Source organism: Coffea eugenioides, chromosome 4, assembly GCF_003713205.1.
Source record: "Coffea eugenioides isolate CCC68of chromosome 4, Ceug_1.0, whole genome shotgun sequence".
NCBI classification, from domain to species: Eukaryota; Viridiplantae; Streptophyta; class Magnoliopsida; order Gentianales; family Rubiaceae; genus Coffea; species Coffea eugenioides.
The window spans coordinates 66,238-84,160 of NC_040038.1; the positions used below are offsets into that span (position 1 = coordinate 66,238).

The window sequence follows — 17,923 nt, forward strand, 5'->3', positions numbered from 1 at the left end:
AATATAAATGTATAAATTATAAATGAATATTATATAAATGTATAAATTATAATTTATAAATATATATTAATATTATGTATAAATGTATTAATATAATTTATATAAATATATAAATGTATTAATATTATGTATAAATGTATAATTAATATTATTTAAAATTTAAAATTTTTATTGTTTAAATATTTATATACATTTATGCATTTATAATACATTTATAAATATTTATAAATAAATATATTTATATAATTATATAAAAATATATAAATGTATTATATTATATATATTACATAATATAAATATAATTATAAATGTAATAAATGTATATTATTATAAATGTATAAATTAATATATTATAAATATATATTAATATTATGTATTAATGTATTAATATAATTAATATAAATGTATAAATGTATTAATATTATGTATAAATATATAATTAATATTATATATATTAATATAAATGTGTAAATATATTATAAATGTATTATATTATACATAATATATAATATAAATGTATACTATAAATATACATAAATATATATAAATCTATATAAATGTATAATTACATAAATATATATACATAAATGTATAATATATATAATATATATATAATATCCAAAAAATCTCGTCCAAAAGTTTTACGGAGTAACCACCCAAGCTCCCCATTATTTGCTTAACGAATTTCCAAGTGCCTCCCTATTATTAGTTAGTTTAACAAATTTCCATTATATGTCGAGGTTTGGCTTAAAAATTTAAAAGAGACGAGTAACAGGTCATTGCCCCTGCATTTTGGCGCGGAAGGCACAAGTACTACTGGTCTAGTTACACTAATAAGTAAGGGAGGGACTTAATGATACTAATCCTAATTTAAAAGGGAGGGAGCATCAGCGCTATTGGCGGCCGCTGTTCCCCTTTCCCCGCGTTCGCCTCGCCTCGCCCCTAGAGGTAATTTGATTGGTACCATTTCCGAATACTGGGGTTTTGATTTTTGAGTTTCGTATACTTCTCTCGCCTTAATTTTGATTTTTTCATCATCCCTGCTGTTGCCGCTGACAAAAAAAAGAAAAGAAAAAAAAGCCTGTGGATGGAAGCCCTAATTTCTCAGCTCAAAAAATAGACTGGGAATGCTGTGAATATCAGTTGGCGGACGGTTCAGGAGGGTGGATTGGAGTGAACAGATAAGCTATTAATTTGAAAAAAAATGGAAATGAAGAAGAAGAAGTTGGTTACGAGAGGAGAGCTATTAGACCGATGGAGGGGTATCGAAGAAGAAGACGATGATGAGCAGGGTCAAGACCTTCACAAGCGTGGCCGTCTCCGCCAACTCAAACAAGCATGGTCTGTTTCTTTTTCTATCTTCCTCTTTTCTTTTTTCTCTATAATCCGGGGTTTGAGTCTTCTTTGTTGTGAAATTCGTCCACGGGATTTTGTTAACATCGAAAACATCATCATTCTTTCTGTTTTTTCCCCCCTTGTCTTTCTGGGCTTTGGGGTGACACTTGGTGTCTTATACTGCCGCCAACCCTCTGCTAGAACACGTAAATCAAATTATGAACAAGCTCACCCTCCTATTGGAGCAAGTGTAATATTAGCCTAATCACAAAGCACAGTGAAATACACCCCCACACCCGTGACCTGCCTGCAAGCACATTTTGACACCCGTGCACCGACTCAAAATAAACATGGCCAGTTCAAGCAGGAAGGTTCTCCGTTACACCGTGGCTAGCCAATTGCGTCCTTCTTAGAGAGTGATCACTAGCTTCCTACTTGCACTTTTGATGTGTGAAATGAGGGGTCTTATGCTTCGATGTCGTGACTAGCTTCCTTCTGCTTTGAAGGTTGTTGGTCCATTTCCTCGTTGTAGTTCCTCCTCAATCGTCTCATTTAATTTTTAATGTAGCTTATTTGGTTTTGTTTGTCTATCTGAATAAGTAGTTAGTTATGTACGCAGAAGTGGTTATTTTGTCTTGTTTCGTCTAAGTTATCTGTTCATGATTTTTTTTATTCAGGTTTTCTGATGCATTCAACTTTTTAATTGGCTTGCCGGACGACAATCATATTTGGTGCAGCTCTTGGGATTTGATGGGACCTCTTCTGGAGACTTTCTATAATTATTCTATAGATGAGCCTCATGGTTCGCCTCTTAAGATTTTGTGGACTAGGATTTCTGAAGAAATGCGACATTGCACTCAATGCATCTGTCAGCACCATCGCACCCAGGATATGTATAATATGGATTATGATCCCAGTTCCATTGGACCTCTTCTGGAAGTAGTCCGTACTCTTGATGAAGAAAGAATAAGTAAAAATCTGAAAGAGATTAATGCAAAAGTAGCTCGGGGGGAGTTGGATCCAGCATGTACTAATGCTGAAGTTGTTTGTGTGATGTTTGAGGTGCTTTGGATACCTTTTCCAATACTTATATGTCAATCTCTCTCTCTCTCTCCAACAGTGTGTAATACTATTATCTGATGTGGTTTTATTGGTCTTTATTTGCTTTCTCCACGCTGATGTTGAAATGCCTCGCTGCATTTGACATAGTTAACCACTTGCCCACTGCTGAAGAAAGTGGAACAAAGATCTATATTTTGTTGCTTGGTGGATTCCTGTTTCACAGTGTCATGATAATGGAGTGGCTGAGATTGCTAGGAATAACCTGGAGTGGGACTAGGTTGATGAGATTAATAATTATTTCCTTCAGATGATCCATCCATTTCCTTAAAAATAAAACTACCTTGCTGAAGACAGATAGATATTTGAATTTCACTTGGGCAGAAATGGCCTCAAAACAGGGAATTGGTTGAGTTGGTGACATCTTCGTTCTGAATTCCTGAGCTTAGGGAAGGCTAGAGAGAAAGGATTGGCTTTTTAATGAAAATCATTATATAAATGAACCAAAAAGGTGGGATAAGAATGAAGGCAGAACCATAGGAGAGCAGAAAAATTTTAATTCTTACAGGACTATGCCTAACACAACTCCCTCTTGTAACAACCAAAATAAAATTTTCCAGTGGTTTATATCTTGATAGGTCTAAATTCTTTTCCAGTGGCTTATATCTTGATATGAGGCTTGCATTTGATGATGACTTAACATTAAGGTGGCAACATCTGTAGTGGAAAGAACACCAAACTATAATTAAGGTTGGTTATACTATTAAAGAATCTGAATTGTGTGTGTAAATTTGTTTTGAATATTGTGAGTGAACAATTACATGGATTTTTGATAAGGTAGTCTGCTTAAGTCTTAACAAATCCAATATTTAGTGACGATTGAGCATTTGGATCTATAACTAGTAGTGTTTTTTCTTTGTAAAACTGAAAGAAATTAGGCTTTGGTTCTTGATACCCTACTGGACTCTTATTGTATCTGCCACATTATACAACAGAATTTTGTATAACTATTTTAGGGATAGGGTTGGAAAACCTCTGGAGTATTTGGCTGCTGAATGTATAATTAGGTATGATTATGGAAAAGAGTCCAGAAATTGCTTGAAAAACATGTAATGGAGTTTAATTATTATTAAAATGCCTGAATACAGAATTGTGTATGATGGACTTTAACTTGCTCAAAATGCCTGAATGCACCTTGAATCTGCATAAAGGGTCTAAGAGGTGATTTAATTCTTTCCTAGTGATCATTATGTAGTCTCATGGAACTAGCTTTGGTCTAGCTAACAAGCCTCCTGTTATGGTATACAGCTGTACTAGCTTGATTCTTCAACTTCTTTTTTGTTTCTCCTTTTTACACCCTTTCAATTGCCTTAAATGCCATCCTATACTGTTACTGTGGCTCTCATTTTTATCGCTTTTGTTAGTTATAGGTGCTTTGGGGTGTAAATGAAAATGCTTTTTTTTTTTTTAATAACTTTTGTAACTATATGGTGATACATCATATCTTGGTTGATATTTTATTGAGGGTGTGCTTCATCCTCTACTCTGCTGTGCATTGTCATGGTTTGTTGGGTCACTGTGTATATGTTTTTGATTTGATATAAATATGTTTGTTGAGCTGCAGGTTTTGATGTTTCCCTTCTTGTTGGATGATCAATCTTTGGCTACTGAATTTGAAAAGTTCATTGAAGCAATTGATAGCTCTCACGAACTGACATTGGCCGGACATCAGCAGTATCCAGTAAGAACTTCCCCTCACTTCTACTAACCTTCAGTCTTTGATTGAGAGCTTCAGATATTCTTAATGATGTTCTCAATTCTTTGCTTAGGGAGTTTATGCATTACTTTTCCTTAAAAGCAGAAGAGCACGTTCTATTGGTTTTCGGCTGGCTGCACAAATGGGTAATGTAAGGTACTCTTCTAATCTTATTTTATGGTGGCATTTAGCTGGAAAAGTTGAAACATAATGTTTTTGATATTGTTGATCTTGCAACTGCTCTTTGGTTTAAGGGGTTGTTATGGTAGTTACCTTGTAGTGATTTGGTGGACGCAACCTTATTGGCGGAGGCTGAATATGGTTCATTCTTCTTACCATTTTTCAGATGATCCAATGAACTATCCTGAAACTATGGCATAGATTTGCCTTGTTATCCCTTTTGGCTTGAGTGGTTCTAAGTGAATAGTAAGCATAAAATTTGCCTTGGGAATTTATAAATGCTCCTAATGGTTCTACACAGTTTTACTGTTGGTAATATAATTTGCTTTAGATATGCCAAGCACTTGTTTTTGTGGCCCAGTGATCAAAGATTCTGGCTTTATTGCTAATTGTTTATTTGCATGGATTTTGATAAGTTTTTATTCTATGCTGTGAAGGAGATCAGCTGACTTGGATCCTCTGCAGCCTTTGCTGAAGAAATGTGTTAGTCTTCTGGAGACTGAAATAGTGCCATCAGCTACTGAGACTTCTAGACCTAGGGTGCAGCTGGACCGAATAACTGTATGGCTCGGGATTAAAGCATTGTAGGAAGCAGTTGCTTTAATTCTCAATGCTAAGTTCTATTCTTTTTTTAACTTTTCTGCTTATAGTTCCTTTCTTTTTGGGTGTTTTGAAGGCTTGGGTTCTTAGAACCTCCAGCATTTGAGGAAGGGATATTAGATCGCTACCCTGTTTTTTTGAGTATCGTACTTAACCAAATTAGTGATGATCTTGAATTTTCTCACGCTGTTAATTGCCTGAGGCTGCTTTTCCAAATGCTTGGTAAGGGTCCTCTAGTGCATTGTTCTCTTGTAAAGGCATTAGATTTTCTATTACTTTAGCTGATATTTGACCATTTTGTTGTGCTAAGGATGTAAGCTTTGGTGGAGATCAACATTGTCTCCAAGTGTTATGTGTAATACATTGCTAGGTCAATGTTTTCATACTCGTAATGAGAAAAGCCACAAAGAAATTTTTGATCTTTTCCAGCCTTTTTTGCAGGTATGTCTGAACTTTTTTTGTCCTGATGGTTTCAAGTTCACCACCAGGGTGTTCTTTTCTCTTTATTATCTTCCTGAGTTTCTTTATGTTGTATTAGTAATGCTGCTACTAATGTGTGTCTATCCAGTCTCTAGAAGCTTTACAAGATGGAGAGCATGAAATGCAACGGAGGCATCTTCTTTACTTCCTTTTGCATCAAGTGACCGTGAGTAGTAACTTCAGTGTACTGATGCGAAAAAAGGCTTGTCAGGTTAATTCCTGCCTCTGCAATGGCTAAAGAAAACTGCATACTTACTTTCATTTTTACTTTTATAGCAAATTCAGCCTTTTTTATGAGGTTTCTCTGTTTGTGCAAGATTGCTCTTCTCATTGTTCACCGAGGTTACAAGATTAACCCACCTTGCCCACCTTATGAATGTGTGCACATGTGGTATGTGCTACAACTCTCTGTCAATATTTTAGATGTGTTGGCTATGGAAGTCTGCAAGATCATTCTTCTTTGATGAAAGTTGCCTAATTTAACTTCTATAATCAAAATTTCTGCATAAGTTCTAGTAGGGCTCCAGTGTATATCTGATGATGTCAATGACCGGATTTGAGGGTTTTTGCATTTCCTGATAAGCAGGTCTATGTATACAAACCAAACAGCTTAGAAAGCAGAAACTAAGGTTCGGAACATGGAAAAGTAAATTTACTTGAATATGGGTAACTTTTATATAAAACTAGTAGTTGTTTATGTGATAAAATATTTCTTAGCTTGTACTTGACCATGTAGTTTGAATTATTTTGTCTAAAAATCGTGCATATCTTAGCCTTGTATAAATGAATTATTGTGTATGTAACTATATTTTTAGGTCTCAAGCTTTTTGCTAAATTCAAAGAAGAAAATGACTTTGTCTTCGCTGGATTTTATAATTACGTTTTGAAAAATAAACATGTGTTTTACTTCTCACATACCTTGTAGCTTTATGGATGTTTAAGATTAGCTACACTTTTTTAAAGTTTATGATGAATATAAACAAAAATTGGTCTTCAAATCTCCGAGGCTGATAAGCAGGATTTATGTTTCACTGTCTTTGTGTACTTCATTTACCTCTCTAGTGTTCTTGGAGTTTTTTCACTTTGAGATCTTGGATCAGGTGATCCTATATATATCCTTGTGTTTGCTGGTGATATGGCTGTATTGATTTGTAAGTCCTTTTGTTTCAATCATCCAGGTGCCCTTCTCTTGTCTCTTCTTTGAAGGATTCATCCCTTCATATCTCACTGAGACAACCAGCCTTGGATCTTATTCAAACAGTTGTAATTTCTGATGCTTCTGCTTTGGTTGCCACAATTTTGAACAATCATTTGCTTTCATGTAACGAAAAAGTTGTGCCTGTTGAGGCTAATGATGAAAATGACAACAATGAAGAGCTCCTTATTGGTGAAGATATTGAAGAGAAGGACACAAGTTGTTGGAATGAATTCCATCTGCAGATGAAAAATACTACACTGACATATACGGAGTGGCTGTGCATTCCAATGCTATGGTTTGATGTTCTAGTTGGAATTGATCCTTTGATCCTTCCGGTATCATTTTCCAAAGCTGTTTTTTGGGCTCTATCTCGTTTCTCTATGGTAGAGGCAGAGTATAGCATCCGAATGTCAGTTTCAATAGGGGATTTGCTGACAACCTGTGCTTCAGAAATTTCTCATCTTTTTGGATGGAAGATCCCTTCTGGTTCTGACGATGGTGGAGATAGAGCAGAGTCCAAAAACTCCATTGGTGTCTCAAAAATGTATATTCCTCTCATAAGGACATTTAGGAGGTAAGTTGCTTCTCTTTTTTTTTTTTTGGGCTGAGTGTAACTCCTTGTAGTTGATTATGATTTTGAATCATGATTACCTGCATCTATTTGGGAAAAGGAACAGAAAACAACACAATTTTTTCTTTTTCTTTTGAGTGGATTGCAGGTTGGCTTCCCACTATATTTTCAGAATGGAGCAAAGTGAACTGAAGAAGCAGTGGACTTGGGAGCCAGGGATGGCTGATAGTCTGATTCTTTTTCTTGTTGATCCAAATGATGTACTAATTTACATTTAAAAAAGAAATTCTCTAGTTTTGGGCAAATTAATGAAGTCATATTTGCTTGGTCTTGTTTATTTTACTTATACTTCCTCACTCTTTCTTCCCCTTTTCCGTGTATATCATGTTCTTCTAACGGTCAAATCTGAACTCTTTTCTTTTTGGTCCAGAATGACAGACAAGTGAGTAGGCTTATCCTTGAGCAATTTTCAGGCGAAAAAGGCCTTACTTCTGGTCTGCGGTTTCTCTGTTCGAGCCAATCTTCATTGGCAGCCATCTTTCTGGGGTTGAGACATGCCCTGAAACTGGTAATGTCCGGTACTGAACCGAATTAATTTCTTTTCTTTGCCGTTTCATGAATAACTATATTTTGGCAGTATGAGACTAGAGTATGTTTCACGAGTTAATAAGGAACTTTTTTTGGATATTTGTTTGGAGCATTTTTGGCTATTTTACCTTTCGATCAGTATCATCGTGATCAAAACTGTAGTAGTGTAATCTCATTAGAAAAGAGTTTGATTCATTATGCAAGTCAGCTTACGTGCACAAAATGGTGTTTTTAGAGCTGTAATTGACACTGATTCATGGTCTTGTTCCTCTGTTCTCCAAATTTCTCTTCTATATTACATGCATTAGATGTTCTTAGAAGTTCAGTTAACATTTATTAGTGGTCTCATTCCTCTGTTCTATCCGCATTTTTAAAAATTTTTCCATTGGAAATATTGTTCTGGTTACAAATTCTGTACTATGATCCAACATTATTTCCAGGTTCACTTGGATGCTGTGTTACTGAACTTTCAAATGCTACACCATTTCTTCTTTGTGCTATGCAAATTAATTAAAGAAGGAAATTCATGTAGAGATCCAATTGCTGGGGGTTCTCGAGGAGTTTTAAATGTTCCACAGTTTTCTTCCCGAGGTGGATTTTTAAGGCAGCCTGTAATTAATCTGAGAAAGGACGACCTAAATTCATCTGTTGTCAATTCTACAGCCTGGGAGAAATTCTGTTGCTCAATATCAGAAATGGCATGGCCATCTGTGAAGAAGTGTTTGGCTGAAGGCAAGGCATTCAAAGATGATAAAATATCTCAGGTAAAGAAACTTGTAATAATTCTTTGTCTTTGAGTATCGTACGCTTAGTTGCAGTGGGCATCTCTATGCATTCATCTATTCCTTCACAGAGCACGCAAGTTTGAACTGTATGTTATTGTTCTCTCCATATTACGCCTGACTTAATATCAAATGATGATTTGATAAATACACTAGGGATCTTGTTAGGAATTTTCGCACTACAATAGCTGTTTAATGCATGGATACATCTCTGAGCTGTCTTAGTCAAACAGTAATGCTAACACTTGATTTGCCAGTGCATTGACCTGTCAGTGTTGTTGCTTTGGTGGTTATATTTTACTGAGTGTCGCTTGTCGTTCAAGTGCTCTTAATGACCTTTTTGAGTTAATACTGACCGTAATTGGTGGTATGCCTCGCGCATGATGACCTGCCTTGGTTTCTCATGTTGGTACTTTACCTTCTTCTGGAAGCATACTAAAACACCCAAGAGTCCTTCCCCAAATAATTTTTTCTTGAAACACTGAAAAACAGAAAAATCCCAGATTGCTTGACGTACCAGTTGGGCGTTGTGGAAGATTATTCGTTTGTCATAGCACTTTATTTCTTTGTCATTTGATTCACAGTTAACTAGCATTCTAAGTTTTTGGTTTCAGATGACAAGTGTCCGTCTACTTGAGATCCTTCCTATTATATTTGGCGAACTTTATCCAAATTCAGGCCTCACAATGAAAGTTATAACTGACATGAAGTGGCTTCATGATTTCATGGATTGGGGTAGGTCATCACTTGCTGTGGTGGCTAGATACTGGAAACAAGCTCTAGTTTCTTTGCTGGGTGTGCTTAAGAAGTCATGCAGTCAAAATACTGCTTGTGCAATTAGGGCTGTGGAGAGGCTCATGTCATCAGGTGAAATATTTTGTTTTTATTTCCTTCTTGCCTCAATTTCACTTGCAATACGAGCAGACTCATGCATGTGCATTGCAGATAATGTTGCAATGGATGAAATGAATGATCAAGTCACATGCCTCTCTCTTTCATTGGTGGATGACGGTTCTTCTGCATTAAATAAATCAAACATGAAACCCAAATCAATATTCTCTGAAGAGCTATTGCACGGGCAAAATTGTTTGCTTGAAAATGTGAAATTGTTATCCCCGAATGCTGTAGAAGAACATCTGACAGGCTTGGATGGATTAATTGGTAGAGAGAGGGATAATGTGATAATTCTTCTGGATGATGATGAAAAACCAGCAATTTCTGCTGTTGAGAAGATTCAATCTTATCTTGGGTTGACTCAAGATAGTTTTGATAATAAGGCTTTTTCTTCTGTTCCTATGGAAAGAACTTTGCATTGTAATGAAGAAAATAATTCTGCGACTGGTTGTTTGGGATATTCATCAGAAACTCTTTGCGAAGGAAGTATAGAGGGTTTTTCACCTATCATTCAGAAGCTGGAGATGGATAAAACTGAAGGCAGAGAGTGGCCTGCACCTGACTTGATGTTTAAGTCCATAGAGAGTAAGGAAAAAGAGATGAGCCCTAAACACAATAAGAATTACTTTTGTCCTACAGAAAATGTATCTGACTTAAAGTCATCGGATGAAAGTGTAGATTCAGGGGGAACTGGTTCTTCCAAGTCTCAACTTGGTTGGAAAATGAAAGCACCAGTTGGTACAAGTAATATCTTTAACAGCAACAGCAAGGACCACAAAAGCGATGACAAAGTTCTAGAAAAAAGTCATCTAGTCACAAACAAGGTATTACATCATGATAGAGAAGATGATTCATGGGATTTTTCTTTTTTCAAGTCAGCAAGGCCTCACAAATCACTGTTATCCAAACCAAGCAACCCTGGTGCTAAACGACAAGTCATTCAACTCAACTTACCCATGCAAAACAGGTCTGGGAGCTGGAGGCTGAATCTTGAAAAGGGAAGATTTAAGGCTCCCAGGCTTGATGATTGGTATAAATCAATTCTAGAGTTGGATTACTTTGTGACAGTTGGATTAGCATCAGAAGACAAAGGTGGGAATAGGAAGTTTGGCAAATTGAAGGAGGTCCCTGTTTGTTTTAAATCACCTGATGAATATGTTGAAATTTTTCGTCCACTAGTACTAGAAGAATTTAAGGCACAGCTTCACAGTTCTTTTCAGGAGATGACTTCTGTAGATGAGATGTGTTATGGAGGTATTTCTGTGCTGTCTGTTGAACGAATTGATGATTTTCATATGGTTCGCTGTGTCCATGATGACGCTGAATCCTCGGGTTCTAGGAGCTTCTTGGAGAAGGATCTCATATTGCTTACTAGGCAACCATTGCCACGTTCTTCCCATGGGGACATTCACGTGGTCGGGAAGGTAGGTATCTGCATGTCTGCATCTTTTGCAAAATGATTTTTTGTTTAGTCATATGAGTTTAGTTTTCAGTGCCCATAGGAATGGATGACGTTTAATACTTCTTCTTTCTTTCAATTCATTTATCCACATGGTTTTTGGGTTTCTTTAGCGGCTGTAAATATGCTAAAAATTTTATTTTCTCTCTACAAGTGCAGTGGTAACTTTGTCTCAGTTCAAGCTTAGGTAGCTGACGGTGTTAGTTTGACTGCAGATTTTTCAGTTTGTTAGATTTCTCCTGGAATCTCATTGGATCTAACAATAAAATTTGAAATATCCACATTGGGCTTGTTTAGATACAAGTTTTATTTGCAAAAAATTTTGGCTTGCATCACAAACAAATTTTCTAATCGCCTTTTTATATTGTCAACCATCTCTTCGTCCCACATACATCACATCATTAAAAAATGCTACAGTATCATTCCAAATAATATATTTTGAAATAATCGCTTATTCAAACACACCCATTGTATTTTGCTTTGCATTTCTAGATAATTGTTTTCACCTTGGTGATATTTTTGTGCTTAGGTTGAGAAGCGTGAAATAGACATTAAAAGAAGATCAAGTGTCTTAGTTCTCAGACTGTATCTGCAAAATGGATCTTCTCGTCTTAATCGAGCTAGAAAGTTTCTTGTTGAACGAAGTAAATGGTGCATTAGTCACATTATGAGCATTACACCTCAACTCCGAGAATTCCAAGCATTGTCATCATTAAGAGAAATTCCTTTGCTTCCTGTTATCTTGAATCCAGCCTGTCATACTGGTGTTAATAATTCTAGAAGAGAAAATCTTGGCAGATTGTCTCAGCCTTTGCAGCAGGTTTTAAGGTCCTCATATAATGGCTCTCAACTGCAAGCTATCTCTGCTGCTATTGGATCATTTGATTTGAAAAAGGATTTTGAAGTGTCCCTTGTACAGGGTCCACCAGGTCTGTTTACTCCTCTTATATTATTCTGTTTTAATTTCTTTTTTTCCCTGTTCTGTTGTTTCTTTAATATGCAATTTTTGTGTAATTTGTATGTTTTGCTGATTTTGTGTCATTTGTATGTTTTACTGATAGGGACTGGTAAGACCAGAACAATTTTGGGAATTGTGAGTGGTTTGCTAGCATTTTCCCAGACTAGGGATAAGAAAAGAACGGGAAGTCGGGATCCATATCGTACGACTAGCTCTGACATGCATTCCAGATCACAGATCAATCAGTCTGCTGCGATTGCAAGGGCATGGCAGGATGCAGCATTGGCCAAGCAACTACATGAAGAGGAAGACAGGAGCACCAAGTCCTCTGGCAGTTGCAGTAGAGGACGGATTCTCATCTGTGCTCAATCCAATGCTGCAGTTGATGAGTTAGTGTCTAGAATATCAACTGAAGGGCTTTATGGTTGTGATGGACTGATATATAAACCATATCTTGTTAGAGTTGGCAATATCAAGACTGTTCATCCGAATTCACTGCCTTACTTTATTGACACACTTGTTGATCAGCGTGTGGTTGAGGAGACTGCGAATGATGGAAAGACTGAGATTGGTGTGGACTCAGTCTCAGTTCTTCGTTCTAATCTGGAGAGTTTAGTTGATCAAATCAGATTTTATGAAGCCAAGCGTGCGAACTTGGTGGGTAGAGATCCAGATACAAGAAGACAATTAGAAGGGAGTGTTAAAGGTGATGACTTGAAGGAACCAATTGATACAGAAATTGAAGCAAAGCTGAAAAGATTGTATGAGAAAAAGAAAGCATTCTATAAAGATCTTTCCCATGCACAAGCTCAGGAGAAAAAGGCCAGTGAAGAAAGCAAAGCTCGTAAACAGAAGTTGCGAAGGGCTATATTGAAAGAAGCTGAAGTTGTCGTGACTACACTGAGTGGCTGTGGTGGAGATCTTTATGGGGTTTGTGCTGAATCTATCTTGAGCCATAAGTTCAGCAGTTCAACAGAAAGCACCCTATTTGATGCTGTTGTAGTAGATGAAGCAGCACAAGTATTTTGCTTTCTTTTTCATTTGTTATTGCCCTATTTTTATCCGTTCTCTCTGTTGTTTGTTCTTTGGTTTAAATGGTTCTTCTGGTATGTTTTTCTTGTGCTTTTGATTCATAGATTTCTGCTGTAGGCCCTTGAACCTGCTACATTGATTCCTCTTCAGCTGTTAAAGTCAAAGGGAACCAGATGTATAATGGTAAATGCTAGGGAAAGAATGTGTAATTGTCACTATACCATGAGAAATGCTATTGAATAGTCTCTCTTTCTTGAAGGTTGGTGATCCCAAACAGCTTCCTGCTACAGTTCTTTCTAACATTGCCAGCAAATATTTATATCAGTGTAGCATGTTTGAACGTTTGCAACGTGCTGGTCATCCTGTTGTCATGCTTACCCAACAGGTAGTCTTTAAGTGTTATCATCCTGTTTGAATGGTAAACTGAAATTTGTATGAAAGGAAATGTATTCTATTAGAGTGTCACATACAGTGATTTACATATAGTATTTGATGCGCTGAGTCAAGCTGTTACAGCTTAAAAGCTGGGAGCTTGTAAGGATATTCCTGAATCAAATGCAGCTTAGAAAATGGTCCTCAAATATTGTGAATCCAGTGAGGCCCCATTTTCTCTCATTTTTCATTTGTGGCCCAGGTACATAACCAAGGACCGAAAAAGGAAAAATTCGATAATATCTATAGAAAATTGAGACACATACCTTGCAAGCTTTTTCAATGACAGAATCTAATAAGACAATATCTGCAGAACTATTTGCATTTAAGAGTAAAGCTAAGGAGTGAATGAATAATTGAATGCAGCACCTAGTGTTTGGGAATCTAACTGTAAAGGAGCTTGCCTTTGACAATTTCAGTTGACTTAAACAGAGATTGGACATACTAAATCAGAAAGTACATTGAAGTTAGAAATTAGAAAAGGTCCTGATGAATACAGTTTAGAATATTAGTTGCTCATTCTGTGATTGCTCTTTTTGATCCATTGTCATTGTTGGGCTACTATCCATGAATATTGGTGTTATGCTCTTGCCAGTATATCTATGTATGAGATATCCAACATATTCTGAATATGTCAGTATAGGATGCACCCGGAGATATGTCGCTTTCCTTCGTTGCACTTCTATGATGGGAAGTTGAAAAACGGCGACCAGATGTCCAGCAAAGCTGCAGTCTTCCATGAGACTGAGGGCCTTGGCCCTTACATGTTCTTTGATGTCGTTGATGGACAGGAAAGTCATGGTAAGAACACTGGTTCGCTATCCCTCTACAATGAATGTGAGGCTGATGCTGCTGTTGAAGTACTAAGACATTTTAAGAAGAGGTATGCCTTCTCCATCTTCAATTGATCAATTGCCATATGATTCTCTTGTGATAAGTGGGGGGTTTTTGCCTAGGTACCCATTGGAATTTGTCGGTGGAAGGATTGGTGTAATAACTCCATACAAGCGTCAACTTTCTGTTTTGCGTTCACGATTTTCCAGTGCATTTGGTTCTTCTATTTCAGCTGAAATGGAGTTTAATACAGTTGATGGTTTTCAAGGTCGAGAGGTTGACATCTTGGTACTTTCCACGGTTAGAGCAGCTGAACATCAGGCATCCAGATCGAGTTCTAGCAGTATTGGATTCGTTGCTGATGTTAGACGCATGAATGTTGCTCTCACAAGGGCCAAATTTTCCTTGTGGATTTTGGGAAATGCAAGAACGTTGCAGACAAATGAGAACTGGGCTTCTCTCCTGAAGGATGCTAAAGAAAGAAATTTGGTAACACAAGTTAGAAGACCATACAACAATCTTATCTTCAATTCAGCTTCACATGAAATTCCTCCCGACGAAGGTCCTGGGAATCATTTGAGGCAGCTGCAGCACGTCAATAAGGTAAAAGCAACTGCCAAGCATGCTGATGTGCAAAACACAAGGGCCAAAGATATATCTGAAAAGAAGAGAAAATACATTATGAGTGAAGCACCTGTTGATGCTGTGACAGGTGAAATTGAGCATGTTGTACCCTCTGTAAAAACCGTTGCACAAAGCAAAATAAGAGTCACGAACAAAAATAATTCTCCGTTGGTAAAGGATTTTGCATCTGTTTTTGTTGAAAATAGCGAGGGCCAAATATGCGAGGGTTTGAAGCCTTCCATTGATGGAAGTCAAGCCGGGAATGAGGGAACTTCTGGTAAAAGGACTAGCGCAATGAAAATTAAGAGTACGGAACTCAATTCACCAGATGGAAATATGGGTGGAAATTCAAGCAATGACCAAGAGCATTTGGAGAAAGTGAAATGTGAGAATCGTAGACATTTGAAACGTCAAGCATCCCGAAGGTGTTTAGATCCTTCCAAGCATCAGAGAACTTCGCTGATGATGGACACTGGCGTAACATCTCCTGAAGGAAGCCTAAGTGGAGACAGAGGTTACGTTGACAAAGCTTCAGGTCAAGTAGAATTGCCTAATGATACAATTTTGAAAAGAAAACAACAACGTGATGCTGTTGATGCTCTTCTTTCTTCTGCTCTTATATCTTCAAAGAAGCCCGAATCCTCAGCAAAATCTGTGCCCGTTAGGACGCTTTCCTCAACTAGTGTTGAAGGTGGTGTAATCCGAACCCGAAAATTGGGAAAAGGTAAAGACCTAGTCACTTGTCTTCAATTATTTTGTTGCCACAATTGATTTCCTTCCCTTGATAATGGCTTGCTCAATCCCCAGCCCCACATAAAGATACTCATATTCCAGCCACGTCCCCCACAATTTCAAGGAAAGAAGAAATACTTGATGAAAGATAGTCTAGCTTCGAAGGTGTAATACTTTTACTGGAATGGATGGAGAGTTAACCAAGCATGAGAAAGTAAGTCAGAAAGTTACTGTTTTCTTTGGTGTTTGATTGAAGTGTGCCTAATCCAATTAATAGCTAACAGCACTTTTTCATGCAGAAACTAAATCTGGAGAAGAAAACAAAGAAGTTGCCATGTAAAACTTTTGGCTGCTGAAGAAGGGAAGATGTCATTTAGCTCTTATTGACACACCCACGATCACTTCTAAAGTTGATGCTCTTGTGGAATTATTTAATTCCGTAATCAGGCTGGTGATCACAAGAGGGAGAAGGCTGTGGACTTTTAAGGGGACTGAGGTGATGTGATATCTTCAAAGGACCTTGTGTACGTGATAATAGTGGCTTTGCTGCAATCTTTCACCTTTAATCTGTCTTTCCAGGAAAAAGATTGGCGCTCCTCTTGGCAAAGGCAAGCTGTTGCTTCTGCTTTCTGGTGGGTTAGATTTGTTTCGCACGGCTAATGTTTTCGGGATTCTGCTTAATTGATAGAGACCATTAGTCACGCGACTTTGAGGTCATTGGTTTTTTGAGTCTCAATTCTCAAGCCCTCCTCTCTCTTTCCTCTTTTTTCCCGTGCAAGGCCTGAAGTCTTCCTTGGGAGGGGACTCAATTGTATAGCCTTCCAAATTTAACGAATCAAACCTCAGTTGCGTTGGTTGTCCTCGGCCAAATCTTGTGTGGTACCAATGCAAATATTAGAAACCAATGCATGAGAGACTCAAAAGTAGAGGTGGCAATTTGTCCCAAGTCCCAATGGGTTACCCATGCCCATGGGGACTTTGGGCGGGATGGGTATTGAATTTTGATATTGGGTTTAAAATGGGACAAATCCCAATTATACCCATTAATTGATGGGAATACTTGGGAAATACTTGGGTATCCATTGGGCTCAAATAACAAGGGCTCTGTTTGGTTTAGCTATTTTTGGGGGGTATTTTTGAAATATTTTATTATAGCATGTATATGAAAAATTTTTACTATAAAATTTTTTTGAAATATTTGATATACTAATATGGATGGGATGTTTTTTGAGTTATTGTATATTACTGTAACATTATATTTGAAAAACTTATTTTTTGAAAAAATAGCCAATCCAAACGGAGTCTTAGATTCAAAAATTATCTTTAACAATTTTTATAGTCATACTAGAGAATATAATCTAGTAGTTTTCCTAGTCATTATCCACAAGAATTTTCAACATTTCAGTCAATTTAGACCTGTCATCTTTGGACAATGATGAGAATAAATATTCAACACCTTAAGTACCTTGGCCATCTTGATATATGTTGGAATATGACTGTATATTTATTTTTTCTTTTATTTGTTAATCCAATTTTTGATGGGAATCTTGAGTATAAAGCACTTGCATGTTTATTTAATAAAACTAAAAAAATTTAATAAATAAAAAATATTAAAATTATATAAAAAATAAAAATGAATTAAAGGAAAAAAAATATGTAGAAAATAGATTTGGGTATTGGGCGGGATCAATCTAAACCCATCCCAAAGTGATCCCGCCCAAATTAGTCCCAAAACACATATGGGTAAGGTTGGGCCCAAACCCATATGACTCGGTTCCATCACAAACCCAAGCAAATCCCGCCCATCCCGCCCATTTTGCCACCTCTACTCAAAAGTTAACTTTCATAATGTGGGAATTTCAGTTATATCTTACTGGTATCTGTTTGAACCTCAACACTCAAGATCAAGATTCAAACCCGATGTTAGAAAGAACTCTAATATTCAGCCTGTTAAACTTTTTTTTTTAATAAAAAAAATTGACTGCCACGTGTTGCTTTTGCCAGTTGGAAATCGGAATGTCTAGGGAAATCATCACAATATATATTTGAATTACTTCGCCTGGTATCATCATTATAGCATTGTTCAGCGAAGATGTTTATGTATTGGAAACTGTCAGGTTAATTTAGTTCATGTAAGGAAACAGTCAGGCTAATAAATTTAGTTCAATGAAATTTATGTTTTTTCTTTTAGATCTAATAACAACAATGGTCGCTGAACTATTTGATCACTAAATTATGCCTTTAGTCACTCAACCAATGACAACGGGCATTTTTTATATCACTGAACGTATATGTTTTTTGATTCAAAAAATATTTGTTTCAGTTGAATAACTATTTTTTTGCTTAAAATAAATTTAGTCATCAAAATAAACAATTTTTTACCTATGTTAGCAATGACGGGCCCAAGAT

At 36.7% G+C, this 17,923-nt stretch overlaps 1 protein-coding gene across 3 annotated transcripts; it reads left to right on the top strand.

Annotated features, from left to right (window-relative positions):
• The first annotated feature begins 914 nt into the window (after positions 1-914).
• On the top strand, positions 915-16,433 carry LOC113767782. 3 transcript variants are annotated; one of them, XM_027311973.1, is made up of 24 exons: positions 915-948; positions 1,067-1,341; positions 2,013-2,397; positions 4,019-4,135; positions 4,224-4,306; positions 4,768-4,914; positions 5,007-5,152; positions 5,241-5,371; positions 5,499-5,621; positions 5,728-5,801; positions 6,589-7,182; positions 7,328-7,439; positions 7,610-7,747; positions 8,208-8,531; positions 9,164-9,416; positions 9,495-10,867; positions 11,432-11,831; positions 11,964-12,880; positions 13,010-13,075; positions 13,152-13,277; positions 13,963-14,207; positions 14,281-15,506; positions 15,590-15,728; positions 15,814-16,433. In XM_027311973.1, the coding sequence occupies exons 2-23, from the start codon at positions 1,205-1,207 to the stop codon at positions 15,664-15,666; spliced, it is 7,194 nt and encodes a 2,397-aa protein (XP_027167774.1). In that variant the 5' UTR covers positions 915-948; positions 1,067-1,204; the 3' UTR covers positions 15,667-15,728; positions 15,814-16,433. The 3 variants fall into 3 exon arrangements, with proteins under 3 accessions (XP_027167774.1, XP_027167773.1, XP_027167775.1); XM_027311972.1 differs by having other exon boundaries at positions 920-1,341; XM_027311974.1 differs by having other exon boundaries at positions 920-1,341; positions 15,602-15,728.
• Positions 16,434-17,923: the final 1,490 nt, after the last annotated feature.

Excerpts from the sequence above, each read along its gene's own strand:
- LOC113767782 (XM_027311973.1), top strand. The coding sequence starts at position 1,205 with ATGGAAATGAAGAAGAAGAAGTTGGTTACGAGAGGAGAGCTATTAGAC. Across the intron at positions 4,307-4,767 it reads GCACAAATGGGTAATGTAAG|GAGATCAGCTGACTTGGATC; the intron begins GTACTCTTCTAA and ends TATGCTGTGAAG. Across the intron at positions 5,372-5,498 it reads TTTTCCAGCCTTTTTTGCAG|TCTCTAGAAGCTTTACAAGA; the intron begins GTATGTCTGAAC and ends GTGTCTATCCAG.